General features: G+C 38.5%; 3 protein-coding genes, 1 non-coding gene and 2 pseudogenes across 4 annotated transcripts; 1 reads left to right on the forward strand and 5 right to left on the reverse strand.

Annotated features, from left to right (window-relative positions):
• Nucleotides 1–424: 424 nt before the first annotated feature.
• Nucleotides 425–1285, reverse strand: LOC145498264 (galanin receptor 2a-like). The gene has a single exon (XM_081478199.1). The coding sequence runs from the start codon at nucleotides 1283–1285 to the stop codon at nucleotides 425–427; it is 861 nt and encodes a 286-aa protein (XP_081334325.1).
• A 3490-nt stretch (nucleotides 1286–4775) lies between these two features.
• LOC145484448 (uncharacterized) lies at nucleotides 4776–7165 on the forward strand (annotated as a pseudogene).
• Nucleotides 7166–9156: 1991 nt separating this feature from the next.
• LOC145498354 (galanin receptor 2a-like) lies at nucleotides 9157–12419 on the reverse strand (annotated as a pseudogene).
• A 2213-nt stretch (nucleotides 12420–14632) lies between these two features.
• Nucleotides 14633–15649, reverse strand: LOC145498446 (galanin receptor 2a-like). Its single transcript, XM_081478403.1, has one exon. It carries the CDS (start codon nucleotides 15647–15649, stop codon nucleotides 14633–14635), a length of 1017 nt encoding a protein of 338 aa, XP_081334529.1.
• An 833-nt stretch (nucleotides 15650–16482) lies between these two features.
• Trnaa-ggc (transfer RNA alanine (anticodon GGC)) lies at nucleotides 16483–16555 on the reverse strand. The gene has a single exon. It is a non-coding gene; the product is annotated as a tRNA-Ala (tRNA).
• A 598-nt stretch (nucleotides 16556–17153) lies between these two features.
• On the reverse strand, nucleotides 17154–17936 carry LOC145498537 (galanin receptor 2a-like). Its single transcript, XM_081478468.1, has one exon. The coding sequence runs from the start codon at nucleotides 17934–17936 to the stop codon at nucleotides 17154–17156; it is 783 nt and encodes a 260-aa protein (XP_081334594.1).
• Nucleotides 17937–20979: the final 3043 nt, after the last annotated feature.

Consider the following 20979-nt stretch of genomic DNA (forward strand, 5'->3'; position numbering starts at 1 on the left):
CGGTTGTAGATGAAAGTGAAGAATGATCATCGCAGTTAATTTTCCATTTTAAGCAATTGGAAAGAAGAAAAATTAATTCCCAGACAATGAAAATACGGTTGGAAACTCCCAGATATGCCACAGATTATCTCAAATAGATTATCTACGCAGTCGTAAAACGATAAATAATTTTAGCTTTACTAATTGTACTGCCAAAGATTGTCAATGTTTCTTTAAATTCACATTTACTGTTCACATAGTTTATTCAAATAATGTCAACACAGTTTATTATGTGTCAAAAGTGCACTGAATTCGCTAACAAGGAAACTGAAAAAAGAAATAAAACTGAACGGAAAAGATTTTACAGCGAAAAAAGTTGGTAGACGCTGATTTGCTTTCATAAGCTCTGTGTTCAGTGTAACAGTACAAAAGCTCGTCAGGTGCTTTAGTTTGTAAGGTTCGTTCGTTTCCTGCTGGAAACATGAATTTTTGGGACCCGAGGGCCTAGACTTTGTGTACGTTTTTTAAAACCGCATTTTGCTCTTTTCATTCCCAAAAAGATGTTCTTTATCTCGCCTCTAAGGCTTCCATTATAATAGCCAAATATCAGAGGATTTAAAACTGAACTCGCTAATGACAATGCTTCAAATGTTGCCTCCAGTACAAACATCAATGGACCGTTGTCGAGTTCGGCCACTTCCTCTTCTTCGTTCTCAACCTTTTTAAAGGCGTCTTCTTCAAAATAAAAAACCTTCATGGTTTTCATAACAAGCTCAGGTCCCCACGTAACAAGATATGTAAGGACAATTACCACCATCATCTTTACAGCTAACATCTTGGTCTTCGCCGTCTGTTTGTTTATAGTCTTGCTACGAGCGCGACTCCATAAAACACTCACAACTTTACCGTACACGACTGCCATAAAAACCAAGGGAATTACAAATGAAAACAAAAGAAACACAGACCACGAAATACGTGAAGGCAGGCCAGGCATATCGTAGCAGCTTGAAATTTTTTCCAAGGTTTCGTCGTCCACTCCAACTTCACTTGTTATGCTGTACAAAAATGGAGCTGAACACAGTAGACTGTAAGTCCATGACAATGCAATTACGTTTCGACTATGTTTCCAAGTGACTGTTCGAGCTCTCAAAGGATGAACAATATGAATGTAACGATCAAAGGCAAGTCCGGCCAGGACAGCAAATGTAACCGCCAAAGTGGCATATCTACAAAACTCTCCAATTTTACACGCGAAATCGCTCGTGGCAATAAGCTGGTCTTTTAGCAGATCTGGGGGACCGTTCATTTTTTATGAGGGAGGGGGGGCTGGTGGGATTTGGGAAGTACCATTTAAAAATCGCATGACCCCCCCGCTCAGCTTACCAATTTTTTCACATAGCCCCCCCTTACAGCGGTCGTTTTTTGGGATGACCCCCCCTCCAAAAAAAAGAATTGAACAAAAAATATTTAGATTTCAACTTTTTTAATATTTCTCTATTATCCCCCTACTTCACGTTATTGTGCTCACTATGAAGACAATATTTACGATCTCTATACGACAGAGAGCTGTTGTTTAAAAAACAAATCAAAAAGAAAGAGAAGTCAATTTCGGATCTCCTAGTTATGGCTCACCCTGAGCGTGTGGCATTTGGCCTCTCATTGGCATCTTCCTCATCTGAATTGATGAATGCAAGAATGACGTCACTTGAGTCATCTTCTCCCCCAGAGTCAATGACATCACTGTCATACTCATCATTGTCACTTTCATCCCTTTCACTGCTGTCAGCACTTGTCCTGTTGTCATTTTATGTCAATGTCCTGGCATTTCTCAGTGTTGGTTGGCCAGCTCTGAGAGGACTCTTCTGCTACAAGCATGAATGTCTTACAATTGCCTTTACTTTCTCACTCTTGCTGCTTCAGCCCGTGGTGGTTTGAGTACTTGTTTAGTTCTGGAACACGTAGCTTTTTAAGCTTGGTTAGATCTTCGCACAACTCAGTCCAAGGATAGTCCTCCTCCCTACTTAACTTTGCCTATTCTTCTGCTCTCTTTTTCCTTTTAAATTCCAGCACTTCAAGATGCTGAAGATAATCCACCACAAACTTCGATTTGACAATAAACTTATCTGCAAATAGAGCAACGCTCTCTGGGTCAGATAAAACCAGCCTGCCACTTCCATGCTCTTTCTTCTTTATATTGTTAATCCAATCGGGGAAAGAGCGCATTACTACATGAGCATCATGAAAGAGACTCATTCCAAAATGCGCAATAATGGCGAAAGCGACGAGTCATTTAAGAAAAGGTTTACAGCTGAACAATCCAGGCAGTTTGACATCTTACAAGCAAAAGAAGCAATCTTTCTAAGTGCGGATGGCTGTTCAGAAAGGGCGACTGAGTTTTCCATGCAAGGGTACCAGTTGAAGCCCAGTGATGGAAGAAAACTGAACTTCTCCATCAAAGAGCACAGAGCAATGGTGGAAAAGTTGAATGTCATATTGAAAGATGTAAAGGAACACGATTCCACACTCTTTCAGTCCAATGGGCTTGCTTTAAAGCAGGACGAAGAATTTGCCTACAGATTTAATGTAAAACAGATCAAATGTACAGAAACTAAGTTGACGAAGGTCACGCAGGACATGGAAGCACTAGAAAATAAGAAGAACAATTATAACAGCATATTCAAAGGCATACTCAAACAGCACATCAACACAAGGAGAAGGAAAAAAGAAAACCGCAGAAAGTCAAATGAAAGAAAGAGGAAGCGGACTGAAAACAACGTCCAACGAGTTTATGGAATCTGTGTTGGAAACCCGCTAGGAAATGATCTTCCACAATGCCTTGTGTACCCTCCTAGAACGGCCGTCCCGGAAGAGTGTCTTAAAGTTGAGGATGTTGCCACGTCGATACTTAGAAGAGATGGGCCATACATCGCACCGCTCTTGGAAGGAACTTATTTGACCAATGCTGCAAGAAGCAGAATCACCACCAACCTTGAGCGGGAAGTTAGAGATTATGTTTACACCTTCATGTACCCTGAAGAGTACACTCTGACGGAAAGCATTGCTGCTTCTTGCAGCATTGGTGAAAGAGACTCCCATAGCAGCACAAGCGGCGACGAAGAACTCGACGACAGCGGAGATGAAGATGAGTGCCAGTGAAAGTTGCATTCGAAAATAACAGTGTTAAATACTTCTTTTCAGTAGCTACAAATGCTTTTTGTCACCAAACGTTTTTTTAAAGCAGAAGGAAAGTTTGTAATAAATTTGTATCCTGCCTTCTATGTTTATTCTATAGCAATTTTTTTGTTATTCAAACATCATGCCATTTTAAAGTTTTACTAAAACATTTCACGTGACCCCCCCTTTTTCCCTTATTTTTTTGGGATGGCCCCCCCTCGAAAGCCATTTTTTTTCGCATGGGCCCCCCCCCCCCAAATCCCACCAGCCCCCCCTACCTTACAAAAAATGAACGGTCCCTGGAACGGCCAAAATCCGAAATATAATGTCTGTAATGGCTAAATTGAGTAAATGAAAGTTGGCAAAGTTCCTCAAGTACTTTTTCTTACGTACCAGTATCCAACAAATCATGGCATTTTCGAAAATTCCACAAATTATCAAAAACCCAACGATTGCAAAACGTGCACGAGAGATGTTGTCAGGAGTGGATCCGAATTCTTCAAATAAACTGTACTCATCGTCGAAATCAGGAACATTTTCGTCGTCTGTGAAGTTCCAATCCATGATTAATCAGGCTTCCTTTTCAATCACCGTAGAAACGCTTGCTTCAAGATACAACTTTCCAAACGTATTATCTACACCAGTATACACGGTGCACTGAAAGTCTACGAAAACTGTTTTCAAATATTAAAAAGAAAATTCTGCTTGGAAATCTTTCAAATGGGACAGAAGCTTTTGTAAAAGGCAAAATGTGGTTTGTTTTTTCAACGGGAATCGTTTTAACCAGCTGCCTGGTAAAAAGGTGTATTGCACGAGTAATAGAGGCGACTGTAGATAGCTTGACTTTCCAATGTCAGCTTGACATAAGACGAAAACAGTGAAACTACGGATTAAATTTGAGCGACGTTTCGACCTTCAACGCCATCTTCAAGTGAAATTAGCATATATATAACATATAAATTTAAAACATGGGAACACTAAAAGTGATAATACTAAGCAATAACAGAAAAATGACAAACAATAGCTCTAAAATGATCAAAGGACTTCATGAAGACAAAGGGATATGTTAAAAGTTTAATTTCACGCCCACTTTGAAGTGCTATATGGAGATTCATGATAATTTTACGAGATAAGCGCCTAAACTTCAGTTTGTAACTTTACTTGCCAAAGACGAGTCCAGCGTTTTCGTTGCACTTTGCAAATGCCATACAAGTAGGAAAACAAAACAAGAAAATTTAAGCCGAACACATATAGTGATCTCACTAAAAAAGTTAACGTTAAAAAGCAACGACGTTTCGACCGTTCGACGGTCATTTTTAACTTGAAAAGTAAAATTTTTGCATTCGCCCAAATATATACAATCCATTATAAGATTGCTAATGAGACACTGACTAAAACTCTGAAATAAGTACATAGAAACAATACAAGAAATAATTAAGTAAATAGCTTCACGCCGATCGAGTCACTCTGTCTGTTCAATTTTGGTTGAAGTTTACGAATAAAAAGCATTTCAAAAGTCAAACAGTCGAGTTAACCCTGACATTCTTTCACAATCCTGAAATTGCTTCCAATGGTCTCTGGATCCTTTCTGTGTTCATCCTTGACGTTCCGGGGTGGGGGGGGGGGGGGGCACTGCCATATATGGGCTATATAGGTATGTGCCGCTGTGAAGGGTATGGTTTTCAAGCAGTTTACTCTAGGATAGGGTATATAAATCAGCGCGTTTGGGTCTAGAAAAGGCTATCATTTTTCACAAAACTGACTAGTTGGTTGAAGATTTTATCTAGACTAAGGAAAGCAGGAATTTCCACTCAAAAATATAAAGAAATCAAATCGGCAAGTTTAAATTTACTCAAATCAGCTTCAACAGTGTCGATAGATGGGGGAACTTGGGGAGTTTACTCCAGGATAGGGTAGCAAAATTCAGCTGATCTAGCTCTGGTATAGGGTAAGGGTTCCAGAGTCCCAGCGGCACATCCCCACCCAGAAATTCCCAAAGTAACCCCCCTGGCCTTAACGTGGTTGCCGATTGTCGATCGCTTATGTTCCTCCGCACGTTGATGTAGGTGTCGACTCGTGAAGCCGACATAGTCTGCATCGCGCAGACCACACTTCTAATAATAAACGTTTTGTTGATTCACAATTGTTCCTGTGGTTTGAATTGTCCTTTGATCAGTTGTGACTTGTGTAAACAAGCTGCACAACGGAATCAATCTTTCGACTGAGATCACCGAGTTGGTGTCTTACCGCATTCGCCGATTTCTGGTCTTGGAACGGTGAGACAATTCTGATGGAGCATCTTGTTCATCGGATACTTGTTGTTTAAAACACATTCTCAGTAACTTTCACTTCAATAAAATGTCTGATGGTGTTCTCTACGAGGGTTACGACACCCTCAGCAAAATGCCCGATGTTTCATCTGCCTCTGAATTCTTGTTAACACTGAATGAAATCCACCCCTCACTCAGCTTCACAATGGAACTCGAAGACAACGGAAAGCTTCCCTTTCTTGGAATGGTGATTATCAGAAATGGTCCCTGATTAGATACGAAGGTCTACGTGAAACCGACCGATACTGGGCTTTTACTGCATTACCAAAGCCATGTTGACGTAAGGTATAAACATTCTCTACTGAAGACAATGTTAAACCGTGCGTTCAAACTCTCCTCGAATTGCGGTTCTTCCATCAACAATGTGAACGTCATAAAATGGTTTCTGCTCGCCTGCATTTTCCCAAAACCCACGCAGAGAACACCACCAGACATTTTATTGAAATGAAAGTTACTGAGAATGTGTGTTTTAAACAACAAGTATGCGATGAACAAGATGCTCCCATCAGAATTGTCTTACCGTTCAAAGACCAGAAATCGGCGAATGCGGTAAGACGCCAACTCGGTGATCTCAGCCGAAAGATTGATGCCGTTGTCCAGCCTGTTTACACAAGTCAGAAGATCAAAGGACAATTCAGACCAAAGGAACATAAACCTCTAATTGTGAATCAACAAAACGCTGTTTATTATTAAAAGTGTGGTCTGTGCGATGCAGACTATGTCGGCTTCACGAGTCGACACCTACATCAACGTGTAGACGAACATAAGGGTTGTGTCCTGGTGTACCGTTACACAGCGGGAATAACCATTGTACTTCTTTCTTTACGAGCCTTTGTTTAGCTGTTGAACATTGTTGGGTCTTTTGTATCGGTTCTTGTGAACCGGTACACGAGGACAGAACCAACATAAGTGATCAACAATCCCGGCAATCACGTAAAGGATGAGCACGGAAAGGATCCAGAGACCATTGGAAGCAATTCCAGGATTTTGCCAAAAAAAAATCTCAGAGTTAACTCGACTATTTGATTTTTGAAATGCTTTTTATTCGTAAACTTCAACCAAAATTGAACAGACAGAGGGACTCGATCCGCGCGAAGCTACTTACTTAATTATTTCTTGTATTGTTTTCATATAAGTATTTTAGAGTTTTAAGTCAGGATCTCATTAGCATTCTTATAATCGATTGTATATATTTGGGCGCATGCAAAAATTTTACTTTTCAACTTAAAAATGACCGTCGAACGGTCGAAACGTCGTTGCTTTTTAACGTTAACTTTTTTTAGTGAAATCCGTTTCTAAAAATTTGTTGATTCGAACATAATAGTGAAGCATGTTAATTAAGAAATAGAAAACATGTACCGTGTTTCTATTTAAACAATAGAGTCTTTCTGGCGAGGAACTGTCGGTTGATAGTTGCCCCGCGGAAATTTGATGTTCTTAAAACAAATATTTGCCCGAGAAGCGAAACTTCGAGGTCAAATATGCTAGTTTTAAGAACATCAAATTTCCAAGGGACAACTATCAGACCGATAGTAAGTTCCGAGACATAAACACTTTACTGTCTTTATTGTTCACCACTAAATTTTCTTCCGCGCGCCAGTTCAAAAATAACATTGAAGTATTTTCAACTTTTTTAGATGAACGCGGTCAAAGCCAAATGAAAAATTTAAAAAGGAAAGTAAACAAAACCCACTTGATACAATACAATTTCAACTGTTTATTTTTTTTTATAAAATCGCTTGTTTACAGAAAATTTTTCACGGACGAGTACTATCCATCCGGGTGTTTTCCCTGGACGGGCACCATGGGATGATGGTGTCTCTCCGCGAATAAACACTATCGCGTAACGTGATCAATTTAAACCAATAAGAATCGGAGAAAATTGAGTGGTGAACTATAACGAGTTATAGAAACACGAGTGGAAGTTTGGGAGAACGAGAAATGCTGCGGGAACACGAGCCGTAGGCGAGTGTTTCCACAGCTTTTTCGAGTTCTCCCAAACTTTCACGAGTGTTTCGATAACTCGATAGAAACACGGAGAAAATGTTTCCTATTTCTTTTAGAAAACACCGCGACGAGAAAAAAAAAGGAAAACAACTTGTTAACTGTGATTATCAAAATGTAAATTCTCTCTGCACGCGCCATCATTACGTCAACAGCTCGTGCTAGTTCTGTGTTTCTATTTAACAATTAGATTATGAGCTCAAGATTCCTATCACCTCATAGGAATCGAGAGCGAATAATCTAATTGTTTTAGTAGAATTCTTACTAAAATTCACTACAAATAACGGTTTCCAGTTATTTCTTGACGTATTTATTAAACTTTGCGCCTGAAAAAGATCGCTCGGATTGAATTGTCATTTAAAATTGAAGTTGTGTGCGCGCGCTTCAGTTTTTTCGATTATTTCAACCTTTTTAAAAGTCAAGAAACCGTAAATGTCCTTCGTTTCGACTTCTCACGTGACGTAGCTCCTTTAATTACCATTTGCATCAAAATTGTCCTCCAAATCTTTGGAAAACGAAAAAAACGTCGATTTTTCGAAGACGACCTCCAGCCACTGCACACTAATGGCTGATAGTGTGCAATGACTCAACCAATCAGATTGCAGCATTTGCTTCAGTGTTCAGGTGGAATTCTACTAAAACTCGATAGAAACGCGGTGCATGTTTTCTATTTCTTAAATGCTAATCAAAACAAAAGAGATAAGTTATATAATTCTGATGTGATGTGAATGTGAGTTTCCTGAAATGTAGTAAAAAAAAAATTCAGCCAAGTATCTTAAATTTATCGAAAAGCAAAACTTTATAACCTGGGATAAATCTGGGAAAGAAAAGTTTTTAGGAACACCGAAAAATCTTGAAAATTATCCAAGGAAAAGCGAACCACCATCGGTACGTTATTTCAAACCAGGACTGTAGCTATAGCAACAGGCAGAAGGATATCACCTAGTCTAGGTGATATGCTTCTGTAACAGGCGAACCGAGGCACTAGCCTTGGTAAAAATTTGGAATTAATTTACTCGTTTTCTCTAATTAGATATTACTTCTATAACAATATTAGTCTGGCTACATCCCTATAATCCATCCATCAAACTTTTCTATATTGTTTCAAACCTCAACATTGATACCTTGGGAAAAAGAGCAATTTTTCACTCCTCCCCCGTTGATGATTTCAACTGACATACATCTACCTGTTGTTAGGTTTTTGATATCAATGTAAGGCAACAAGCCTCGTACGCAGACGTTTTTGTGGCAAGTCACGCACTCCAAATAAGAATGCGTGACAAGGTCAAAGAGACAATCTACGTGACAAGGCCAAGCTGTCTACCTTTCTCCTTTCAATGTGCAAAACCAAGATCTTTTGACAAAGCTAAGCTTTGATGATGTCGAAAATGTCAAAATTTGGTTTTGTTCGTTACAACAGGGTATTGCAAATTAACCGATTCTTTTTTGTCACTTAGCTTTGTAAAATCGGTCAATGCTTGCGTTTCTTGGAGCCACCGCTGCAATCAATAGCCGCGGTCCACAGTTCTATAACTATGATAACCATTACAAATTGTAAAGTTTAATTAATAGGCAGTTTGCATATGTCAACCAACAAACTGTCATATTGACAATACATTCTTCAAGCGCGTTATTTTTTTTTCCCAGAAATGAAACATTTGTTTACCAGTTACAATTTAGTCACTACATCGTCTACACTTATTGGCGCTCTGTCCTCCAAAACACAGTCACTTTTTGCAGTTTTTATTTTGTCGTTCAAAACCGTATTTTCAGTGGTTTTCGTTCTCGAGTCCAAAACGTAGGGATTTTGTTTCCCTGCCTCGGTTTTCCGTTCGGATTTTCGACCACATTTTGAGCAATTACAGCACTTCTTCAAGTCTTCTCTGAAAGACATGTTGTAATAACCAAATATTACTGGATTTAAAACTGAACTTGTAAAAGTAAAAAGATCTGTTATGTCATCAATGATGAGTAACATTGTGTCGTTTTTCTCCTCTTTAGTGTTGTCTTCCCAAGAAATTTCCTCGCTTTCTCAATCAATTGGATATTGCAAAGACACAACCTCAAAAGCTTGTAGACAAATCCAAATAAGTTTTGGTCCCCAACTTATGAAATAGGCGACAACGATTACAATCATCATTTTCACAGCACGAAGTTTTGCTTCAGCTATTTTTGAATTGATTACTTTACTTCGAGATCGCTGCCAGAGCACTTTTAAAACCTTGCTGTATGCCACAGCCATTAAAACCAGAGGAACTAAGAAAGCAAAAACAAGAAAAACACTTGAAGAGATTTGGAAAGGAACGCCTAAAGTCGAGAGGCAAAGCTCGTATTCTGTGTCAGCCGTAAGGTTCCAGTCAGCCTTTATGTACTTCATGCTGTAAAGGAATGGCGAAGAACAAAATGCTCTGTAAAACCATGAAATAATGACGGCATTTCGACTGTGTTTCCATGTGATGTATCTAGCTTTTAAAGGATGTACAATGTGGACATAACGATCAAAAGCAATTCCCAACAGGAGCGTGAATGTAACAGCCAATGTTGTGTAGGTTCCAAACGCGCCAAGCTTGCAAACAGCACTACTTCCATGTTCCACGGCGGTATATTCAATGGTTAGCAACATTGGTGTGAGAGCAAGTCTGAAAATAATGTCAGTTATACCGGGATTGAAGAGATGAAAATTTGAAAAGTTCTTCAGATGTCGTTTCTGGCGAAGAAGAACGCCACAAACAATGCAGTTTGTAAACTATTATTTTCAGGTTTCTTCAATTTTTAAGATAATTTTGTACGTGGCCAAAATAACTCAATAGCGTGACTGAACTCCTTTAAAATGTTAGCCCAGTTCTCAGGCATCGGAAAGATCTGCAGATCTCAGATCTCAACATTCAGTTTAAAACACGTCATTCATTCCTGGTATTTAGAATGTTTGCCAAATTCTCAGCTATCAATTAATTAAACATGTACAAACATATCCACAGTTTGAACTGCACAACACAAATGAACAGCTACATGGATTAACAAAACTAACAACGTTTTTTTGCTGACCATGAGTTAACTCTTTAGAGCCTTTTCATGCATGAAAAAAGCCACTTTAAAACTGCCTTATAACGAAACTTTTGAAAAACATTACTTGCTCAATAAGTACAATTAAGACCGCAGGAAAAAAAAAAACACGAACTGGAGTATATTTACTCTAAATACTACAACAAAGCGTATATCAGTTTTAAATGAATTTAACACGAATACGACTTCTTGTCAGAGCTCTAAAACTCAATGTACAGTTACTCGGCTAGGGTTAGAAGGTTATAAGTAATGGTAATAGGACTGAGTGGAGTCCAATTCGGTCGGTTATCATAAGAGTGATAACAAAATCGGACGACCGCGCAACGGGAGTCCGTTTTGTTTATCACGAGTATGACTACAGACCGAACTGGACGACACGAAGTCTTATTACCAATTAATCATAAAAATAACAATTTCCGAGAGAAGAAGAATAGCCAAGTTATGAAAGAAAGGGAAAATTTGCATTAAAATACCTACAAAGGAGATGTAAACGGCGCCACCGCGCCTCTTACCGGCAATTAGGCGCCAAAAACACGAAAGCAAGCGCGCGCATGCACGCACGTAACTACAACTTTGAATGTGATTGGTTGATTTAAACTACAACTTTGAATGTGATTGGCTTATTGAACTGTCCGATAACAAACTGTCCAATAACATTTTGGCAAGTGAATTAGTGGAAAATAGGAGTTTTTTAAGCCAATCACAATCACAGAAATTGTAATTTTTATGATTAAGCTAGTCATTTAAACTATTCATTTATCACTTACATGACAGAATGTAAAACTAGTAAATTAAAAACCAAGAGATCTAGAATCCTAATCTCTTGTGATAATACATAAGGGAAAGTAAAAGTACATTTCGCAAATGATTCACAGAACACAGGAACATGACTCAATCTTCTTGAACTTCAACCTACAAACAATGTTTCTCGTTGAAAAGCAAGTTAAGCCTATCTTATACAAAGAGACCAAACACCGAAAGAGATTCAACCAAATGACCAAACGAACTTTGGCTATTTCCTTTTGTTTAATTCAAATTTTAGAGCCGTTATTTTAACTTGCATTATAGGGGATCTTTGTTTACAATATTTGCCTCAATAGCATAAGTAATTCAGTTAGTGATCAAGCTACAAAAATATCGGCTCTGAAAATTGAAAGGGCAGAGCACAATTAACTGTCCTAAGGATTTTGAGCCCAATATATTGAATACTTTTTGCGCGACGCGGATTTAAAAACTAAAATATTTACAAAGGTAGAATGCATGAACTCATTAGCGCTTTCGCCACCCAGATATTGTCCAATTCCTCCTTGAATGTCACACCCAGTGCCAGAAATTTCACCAATTTGGTTTTATTTACACTTTGTGGGACTACTTGTGCGAAAATGTCTTGAGCAAAACACCTGGCATACCAGTCAAGCAGTTTACGTTACGTGGCCACTCACTGTAAGTTTCCTTGCTCTAACTTTTGATATTCCCTCTCGAATTTGTTCATGCTCTGTAGTGCTAGGTTCCAGCACAACTCGTAGATTTCCCCATATCCATTTTTTGCAACTGAAACCCGCAGCTCTTACGCGCAAAGAGCATGGGGACGATTTAGAACACTCGGTGACGTCACGCGTCCGAATGATGATGTCAGAGGTTAACAGGATGCAAACGCCTAGCTACTAGTTTGGAAACAAGGCTATTTGCTTCCAGCCTCTTCACCTTGAATTCACGTTATTCATCGCGTATAAACACCGTTTTAACAGAATTATGTGAAAAATGATAACAGAAAACACTTTTCCGAAGTGAACAAATTTGGTTATATTTTTATTACAATCAAGCCAGTTTTACATCGCTATAGTTGACCTAAAAGCGTACCCGGAACATGCTGAATTGCCTATAAAAACAAATTAAGAAGGAAGGTGGAAACAAGATTACACTAAATAACTTGGTAATGATCTATTTGAGAAACTCAAAACGAGATTCAAACTTCATTTTATAAAAAACCAACAAAACAGGACAAATGACAAATGGGGACAAATAAAAATGACAAATGGAGACAAATAAAAGTGCAAGGTTTATTTATTCAGATTTAAGCATTATAGAAAAAAATCCTAATTATGCTGGAGTTGTAATGAATGCAACAATATGAAACAAATGAGTTCGATTCATACAGTTGTTGGAATCCCAGTCCTGAGTTTTTCCTTCAACCGCTCTATATCGCAACGAAGAGAGCACTGAAACAAGTCATTGCAAGAAGTATTTCAGAGTACTGCCAGAGGGTCGATTTTATTTCCTCCGTTTGGTTCATTCGTCCCGGAGTTGGACGTTTAAGTTGGACGTTTAGTGGGACGTTTTAAACGATGTTATTGGCAACTCTATTTAGACCTGAAGAAATCAGATAATTTAGGATTAGAAAGGTTGAATAGAAATAACGGATTTTTTAAGGTGTTAGGACTAGCCAACGCAACAAGGACTTAACGAAGCGTTAAAAATGTGAGGAGTGTAGCAATCAAATAGTTTCCATAAGGTCGTAATACTAGCAATAATGATAAATATTGTATAAAACGTACAACAGTTTTTAAAGACATGTTTCGGCATGCTTATGCTTACTTGTGCGGGATGTAATTCCTGTTATATTGGTGAAACCAGTCGCCATTTTTCTACCAGGATTAAAGAACATACAGTAAGCGATAAAAACTCGCATATTTTTAAACATCTTTCTCAATTTTCTTCATGCAGGGGCATGTACACACCTTCTTGTTTTCGCATCTTAGACTCAGCGAATAGCTCTATTGATCTTAAACTTAAAGAAGCCTTTTATATTAGTAAGAACAAACCTGACCTTAACAAACAGTTACATCACTTCAACACCTTTTTAACTCTGTAATTTCCGTTTCCACTGTTTTGTAATGCATATTGTAAATAATTTATTCATATTTTGTAGTATATAACTTGTGTCACGTATCATTAGTCACTCTATTAAACTGAAGATGGCATAAGCATGCCGAAACATGTCTTTAAAAACTGTTGTACGTTTTATGCAATATAATTCAAATAGTTCGTAAAATTAAAAAAGGAAATTACTTCTTTTCGATCCGACAGTTCAGGCGGCAATTATCCTATTGTGATTATAAATACTAACCTCTCTTGAAATCGTTATTACATGTTGTTTCAGTTTTCCTAAAAATAATTTTTCCAATTCTCTGCTACATTGTAAATTTTTTTTAAGTTTAACCAACGTAGTCATAAAAGTTACAATTTCCTCGATTTTGATTGGTTTAAAAAACTCCTATTTTCCACTAATTCACTTGCCAAGTTGTTATCGGACAGTTTGTTATCGGACAGTTCAATAGGCCAATCACATTCAAAGTTGTAGTTTAAATCAACCAGTCACATTCAAAGTTGTAGTTACGTGCGTGCGTGCGCTTGCTTTTGTGTTTTTTGGCGTCTAATTGCCGGTAGGAGGCGCGATGGCCTGATGTTTACATCTCCCTTGTAGGTATTTTAATGCAAATTTTCCCTTTCTTTCATAACTTGGCTTTTCTTCTTTTCTCGGAAATTATAATTTTTATGATTAATTGGTAATAAGACTTAGTCTCGCCCAATTCGGTTCTGTTTCTTTATTGCAATATGTTTCCTCGGCTTTGTGTTATTCTAATTAAAATTAAAATTCCCAGACAATGAAAATACGGCTGGAAACTCCCAGACATGCCACAGATTATCTCAAATCGATTATCTACGCAGTCGTAAAACGATAAACAATTTTAGCTTTACTAATTGTACTGCCAAAGATTGTCAATGTTTCTTTAAATTCACATTTACTGTTCACATAGTTTATTCAAATAATGTCAACACAGTTTATTATGTGTCAAAAGTGCACTGAATTCGCTAACAAGGAAACTGAAAAAAGAAATAAAACTGAACGGAAAAGATTTTACAGCGAAAAAAAGTTGGTAGACGCTGATTTGCTTTCATAAGCTCTGTGTTCAGTGTAACAATACAAAAGCTCGTCAGGTGCTTTAGTTTGTAAGGTTCGTTCGTTTCCTGCTGGAAACATGAATTTTTGGGACCCGAGGGCCTATACTTTGTGTACGTTTTTAAAAACCGCATTTTGCTCTTTTCATTCCCAAAAAGATGTTCTTTATCTCGCCTCTAAAGCTTCCATTATAATAGCCAAATATCAGAGGATTTAAAACTGAACTCGCTAATGACAATGCTTCAAATGTTGCCTCCAGTACAAACATCAATGGACCGTTGTCGAGTTCGGCCACTTCCTCTTCTTCGTTCTCAACCTTTTTAAAGGCGTCTTCTTCAAAATAAAAAACCTCCATGGTTTTCATAACAAGCTCGGGTCCCCACGTAACAAGATATGTAAGGACAATTACCACCATCATCTTTACAGCTAACATCTTGGTCTTCGCCGTCTGTTTGTTTATAGTCTTGCTACGAGCGCGACTCCATAAAACACTCACAACTTTACCGTGCACGACTGCCATAAAAACCAAGGGAATTACAAATGAAAACAAAAGAAACACAGACCACGAAATACGTGAAGGCAGGCCAGGCATATCGTAGCAGCTTGAAATTTTTTCCAAGGTTTCGTCGTCCACTCCAACTTCACTTGTTATGCTGTACAAAAATGGAGCTGAACACAGTAGACTGTAAGTCCATGACAATGCAATTACGTTTCGACTATGTTTCCAAGTGACTGTTCGAGCTCTAAAGGGATGAACAATATGAATGTAACGATCAAAGGCAAGTCCGGCCAGGACAGCAAATGTAACCCCCAAAGTGGCATATCTACAAAACTCTCCAATTTTACACGCGAAATCGCTCGTGGCAATAAGCTGGTCTTTTAGCAGATCTGGAACGGCCAAAATCCGAAATATAATGTCTGTAATGGCTAAATTTAGTAAATGAAAGTTGGCAAAGCTCCTCAAGTACTTTTTCTTACGTACCAGTATCCAACAAATCATGGCACTTTCGAAAATTCCACAAATTATCAAAAACCCAACGATTGCAAAACGTGCACGAGAGATGTTGTCAGGACTGGATCCGAATTCGAAATCGTCGAAATCAGGAAGATTTTCGTCGTCTGTGGAGTTCCAATCCATGATTAATTAGGCTTCCTTTTCAATCACCGTAGAAACGCTTGCTTCAAGATACAACTTTCCAAACGTATTATCTACACCAATATACACGGTGCACTGAAAGTCTACGAAAATTGTTTTGAAATATTAAAAAGAAAATTCTGCTTGGAGATCTTTCAAATGGGACAGAAGCTTTTGTAAAAGGCAAAATGTGGTTTGGTTTTTCAACGGGAATCGTTTTAACCAGCTGCTTGGTAAAAAGGTGTATTCCACGAGTAATAGAGGCAACTGTAGATGGCTTGACTTTCCAATTCCAGCTTGACATTTGACGAAAACAGTGAAACTACTGATGAAAATTGGGCGACGTTTCGACCTTCAACGTCATCTTCAAGTGAAATTAGCATATATATAACATATATAAATTTAAAACGTGGGAATGCTAAAAGTGATAATACTGAAGCAATAACAGAAAAATGACAATGACGCTTGCTTTTGTGTTTTTTGGCGCCTAATTGCCGGTAGGAGGCGCGATGGCCTGATGTTTAGATCTCTTTTGTAGGTATTTTAATGCAAATTTTCCCTTTCTTTCATAACTTGACTTTTCTTCTTTTCTCGAAAATTATAATTTTTATGATTAATTGGTAATAAGACTTCGTGTCGCCCAATTCGGTTCTGATTGTTTATTGCAATATGTTTCCTCGGCTTTGTGTTATTCTAATTAAAATTAAAATTGAGGTGAAGTTTATATGAAATAATTCATATATGAACTGCGGTTGTAGATGAAAGTGAAGAATGATCATCGCAGTTAATTTTCCAATTTAAACAATTGGAAAGAAGAAGCCTGAAAAAAAAAATCAGGGCTTCAACGGGGTTCGAACCCGTGACCTCCGCGATGCCGGTGCGATGCTCTACCAACTGAACTATGAAGCCACACATTGGGAGCGAGGTCAATTAGTCGAGCTCATATCTTCCCGTGAGGAGTGAAATGATGTGAAGTTTATATGAAATAATTCATATATGAACTGCGGTTCTAGATGAAAGTGAAGAATGATCATCGCAGTTAATTTTCCATTTTAAGCAATTGGAAAGAAGAAAAATTAATTCCCAGACAATGAAAATACGGTTGGAAACTCCCAGATATGCCACAGATTATCTCAAATAGATTATCTACGCAGTCGTAAAACGATAAATAATTTTAGCTTTACTAATTGTACTGCCAAAGATTGTCGATGTTTCTTTAAATTCACATTTACTGTTCACATAGTTTATTCAAATAATGTCAACACAGTTTATTATGTGTCAAAAGTGCACTGAATTCGCTAACAAGGAAACTGAAAAAAGAAATAAAACTGAACGGAAAAGATTTTACAGCGAAAAAAAGTTGGTAGACGCTGATTTGCTTTCATAAGCTCTGTGTTCAGTGTAACAATACAAAAGCTCGTCAGGTGCTTTAGTTTGTAAGGTTCGTTCGTTTCCTGCTGGAAACATGAATTTTTGGGACCCGAGGGCCTATACTTTGTGTACGTTTTTAAAAACCGCATTTTGCTCTTTTCATTCCCAAAAAGATGTTCTTTATCTCGCCTCTAAAGCTTCCATTATAATAGCCAAATATCAGAGGATTTAAAACTGAACTCGCTAATGACAATGCTTCAAATGTTGCCTCCAGTACAAACATCAATGGACCGTTGTCGAGTTCGGCCACTTCCTCTTCTTCGTTCTCAACCTTTTTAAAGGCGTCTTCTTCAAAATAAAAAACCTCCATGGTTTTCATAACAAGCTCGGGTCCCCACGTAACAAGATATGTAAGGACAATTACCACCATCATCTTTACAGCTAACATCTTGGTCTTCGCCGTCTGTTTGTTTATAGTCTTGCTACGAGCGCGACTCCATAAAACACTCACAACTTTACCGTACACGACTGCCATAAAAACCAAGGGAATTACAAATGAAAACAAAAGAAACACAGACCACGAAATACGTGAAGGCAGGCCAGGCATATCGTAGCAGCTTGAAATTTTTTCCAAGGTTTCGTCGTCCACTCCAACTTCACTTGTTATGCTGTACAAAAATGGAGCTGAACACAGTAGACTGTAAGTCCATGACAATGCAATTACGTTTCGACTATGTTTCCAAGTGACTGTTCGAGCTCTAAAGGGATGAACAATATGAATGTAACGATCAAAGGCAAGTCCGGCCAGGACAGCAAATGTAACCCCCAAAGTGGCATATCTACAAAACTCTCCAATTTTACACGCGAAATCGCTCGTGGTAATAAGCTGGTCTTTTAGCAGATCTGGGGGACCGTTCATTTTTTATGAGGGAGGGGGGGCTGGTGGGATTTGGGAAGTACCATTTAAAAATCGCATGACCCCCCCCCCTCCTCAGCTTACCAATTTTTTCACATAGCCCCCCCTTACAGCGGTCGTTTTTTGGGATGACCCCCCCTCCAAAAAAAAGAATTGAACAAAAAATATTTAGATTTCAACTTTTTTAATATTTCTCTATTATCCCCCTACTTCACGTTATTGTGCTCACTATGAAGACAATATTTACGATCTCTATACGACAGAGAGCTGTTGTTTAAAAAACAAATCAAAAGAAAGAGAAGTCAATTTCGGATCTCCTAGTTATGGCTCACCCTGAGCGTGTGGCATTTGGCCTCTTATTGGCATCTTCCTCATCTGAATTGATGAATGCAAGAATGACGTCACTTGAGTCATCTTCTCCCCCAGAGTCAATGGCATCACTGTCATACTCATCATTGTCACTTTCATCCCTTTCACTGCTGTCAGCACTTGTCCTGTTGTCATTTTATGTCAATGTCCTGGCATTTCTCAGTGTTGGTTGGCCAGCTCTGAGAGGACTCTTCTGCTACAAGCATGAATGTCTTACAATTGCCTTTACTTTCTCACTCTTGCTGCTTCAGCCCGTGGTGGTTTGAGTACTTGTTTAGTTCTGGAACACGTAGCTTTTTAAGCTTGGTTAGATCTTCGCACAACTCAGTCCAAGGATAGTCCTCCTCCCTACTTAACTTTGCCTATTCTTCTGCTCTCTTTTTCCTTTTAAATTCCAGCACTTCAAGATGCTGAAGATAATCCACCACAAACTTCGATTTGACAATAAACTTATCTGCAAATAGAGCAACGCTCTCTGGGTCAGATAAAACCAGCCTGCCACTTCCATGCTCTTTCTTCTTTATATTGTTAATCCAATCGGGGAAAGAGCGCATTACTACATGAGCATCATAAAGAGACTCATTCCAAAATGCGCAATAATGGCGAAAGCGACGAGTCATTTAAGAAAAGGTTTACAGCTGAACAATCCAGGCAGTTTGACATCTTACAAGCAAAAGAAGCAATCTTTCTAAGTGCGGATGGCTGTTCAGAAAGGGCGACTGAGTTTTCCATGCAAGGGTACCAGTTGAAGCCCAGTGATGGAAGAAAACTGAACTTCTCCATCAAAGAGCACAGAGCAATGGTGGAAAAGTTGAATGTCATATTGAAAGATGTAAAGGAACACGATTCCACACTCTTTCAGTCCAATGGGCTTGCTTTAAAGCAGGGCGAAGAATTTGCCTACAGATTTAATGTAAAACAGATCAAATGTACAGAAACTAAGTTGACGAAGGTCACGCAGGACATGGAAGCACTAGAAAATAAGAAGAACAATTATAACAGCATATTCAAAGGCATACTCAAACAGCACATCAACATAAGGAGAAGGAAAAAAGAAAACCGCAGAAAGTCAAATGAAAGAAAGAGGAAGCGGACTGAAAACAACGTCCAACGAGTTTATGGAATCTGTGTTGGAAACCCGCTAGGAAATGATCTTCCACAATGCCTTGTGTACCCTCCTAGAACGGCCGTTCCGGAAGGGTGTCTTAAAGTTGAGGATGTTGCCACGTCGATACTTAGAAGAGATGGGCCATACATCGCACCGCTCTTGGAAGGAACTTATTTGACCAATGCTGCAAGAAGCAGAATCACCACCAACCTTGAGCGGGAAGTTAGAGATTATGTTTACACCTTCATGTACCCTGAAGAGTACACTCTGACGGAAAGCATTGCTGCTTCTTGCAGCATTGGTGAAAGAGACTCCCATAACAGCACAAGCGGCGACGAAGAACTCGACGACAGCGGAGATGAAGATGAGTGCCAGTGAAAGTTGCATTCGAAAATAACAGTGTTAAATACTTCTTTTCAGTAGCTACAAATGCTTTTTGTCACCAAACGTTTTTTTAAAGCAGAAGGAAAGTTTGTAATAAATTTGTATCCTGCCTTCTATGTTTATTCTATAGCAATTTTTTTGATATTCAAACATCATGCCATTTTAAAGTTTTACTGAAATATTTCACGTGGCCCCCCCCCCTTTTTCCCTTATTTTTTTGGGATGGCCCCCCCTCGAAAGCCATTTTTTTTCGCATGGGCCCCCCCCAAATCCCACCAGCCCCCCCCCCCTACCTTACAAAAAATGAACGGTCCCTGGAACGGCCAAAATCCGAAATATAATGTCTGTAATGGCTAAATTGAGTAAATGAAAGTTGGCAAAGTTCCTCAAGTACTTTTTCTTACGTACCAATATCCAACAAATCATGGCATTTTCGAAAATTCCACAAATTATCAAAAACCCAACGATTGCAAAACGTGCACGAGAGATGTTGTCAGGAGTGGATCCGAATTCTTCAAATAAACTGTACTCATCGTCGAAATCAGGAAAATTTTCGTCGTCTGTGAAGTTCCAATCCATGATTAATCAGGCTTCCTTTTCAATCACCGTAGAAACACTTGCTTCAAGATACAACTTTCCAAACGTATTATCTACACCAGTATACACAGTGCACTGAAAGTCTACGAAAACTGTTTTCAAATATTAAAAAGAAAATTCTGCTTGGAAATCTTTCAAATGGGACAGAAGCTTTTGTAAAAGGCAAAATGTGGTTTGTTTTTTCAACGGGAATCGTTTTAACCAGCTGCCTGGTAAAAAGGTGTATTGCACGAGTAATAGAGGCGACTGTAGATAGCTTGACTTTCCAATGTCAGGTTGACATAAGACGAAAACAGTGAAACTACGGATGAAATTTGAGCGACGTTTCGACCTTCAACGCCATCTTCAAGTGAAATTAGCATATATATAACATATAAATTTAAAACATGGGAACACTAAAAGTGATAATACTAAGCAATAACAGAAAAATGACAAACAATAGCTCTAAAATGATCAAAGGACTTCATGAAGACAAAGGGATATGTTAAAAGTTTAATTTCACGCCCACTTTGAAGTGCTATATGGAGATTCATGATAATTTTACGAGATAAGCGCCTAAACTTCAGTTTGTAACTTTACTTGCCAAAG

This window comes from Orbicella franksi, chromosome 1, assembly GCF_964199315.1.
Source record: "Orbicella franksi chromosome 1, jaOrbFran1.1, whole genome shotgun sequence".
Taxonomy (NCBI): domain Eukaryota; kingdom Metazoa; phylum Cnidaria; class Anthozoa; order Scleractinia; family Merulinidae; genus Orbicella; species Orbicella franksi.

What these genes read in the sequence shown, in the direction of transcription:
- LOC145498264 (XM_081478199.1), bottom strand. Translation starts at nt 1,285, where the DNA reads ATGAACGGTCCCCCAGATCTGCTAAAAGACCAGCTTATTGCCACGAGC.
- LOC145498446 (XM_081478403.1), bottom strand. Translation starts at nt 15,649, where the DNA reads ATGGATTGGAACTCCACAGACGACGAAAATCTTCCTGATTTCGACGAT.
- LOC145498537 (XM_081478468.1), bottom strand. Translation starts at nt 17,936, where the DNA reads ATGAACGGTCCCCCAGATCTGCTAAAAGACCAGCTTATTACCACGAGC.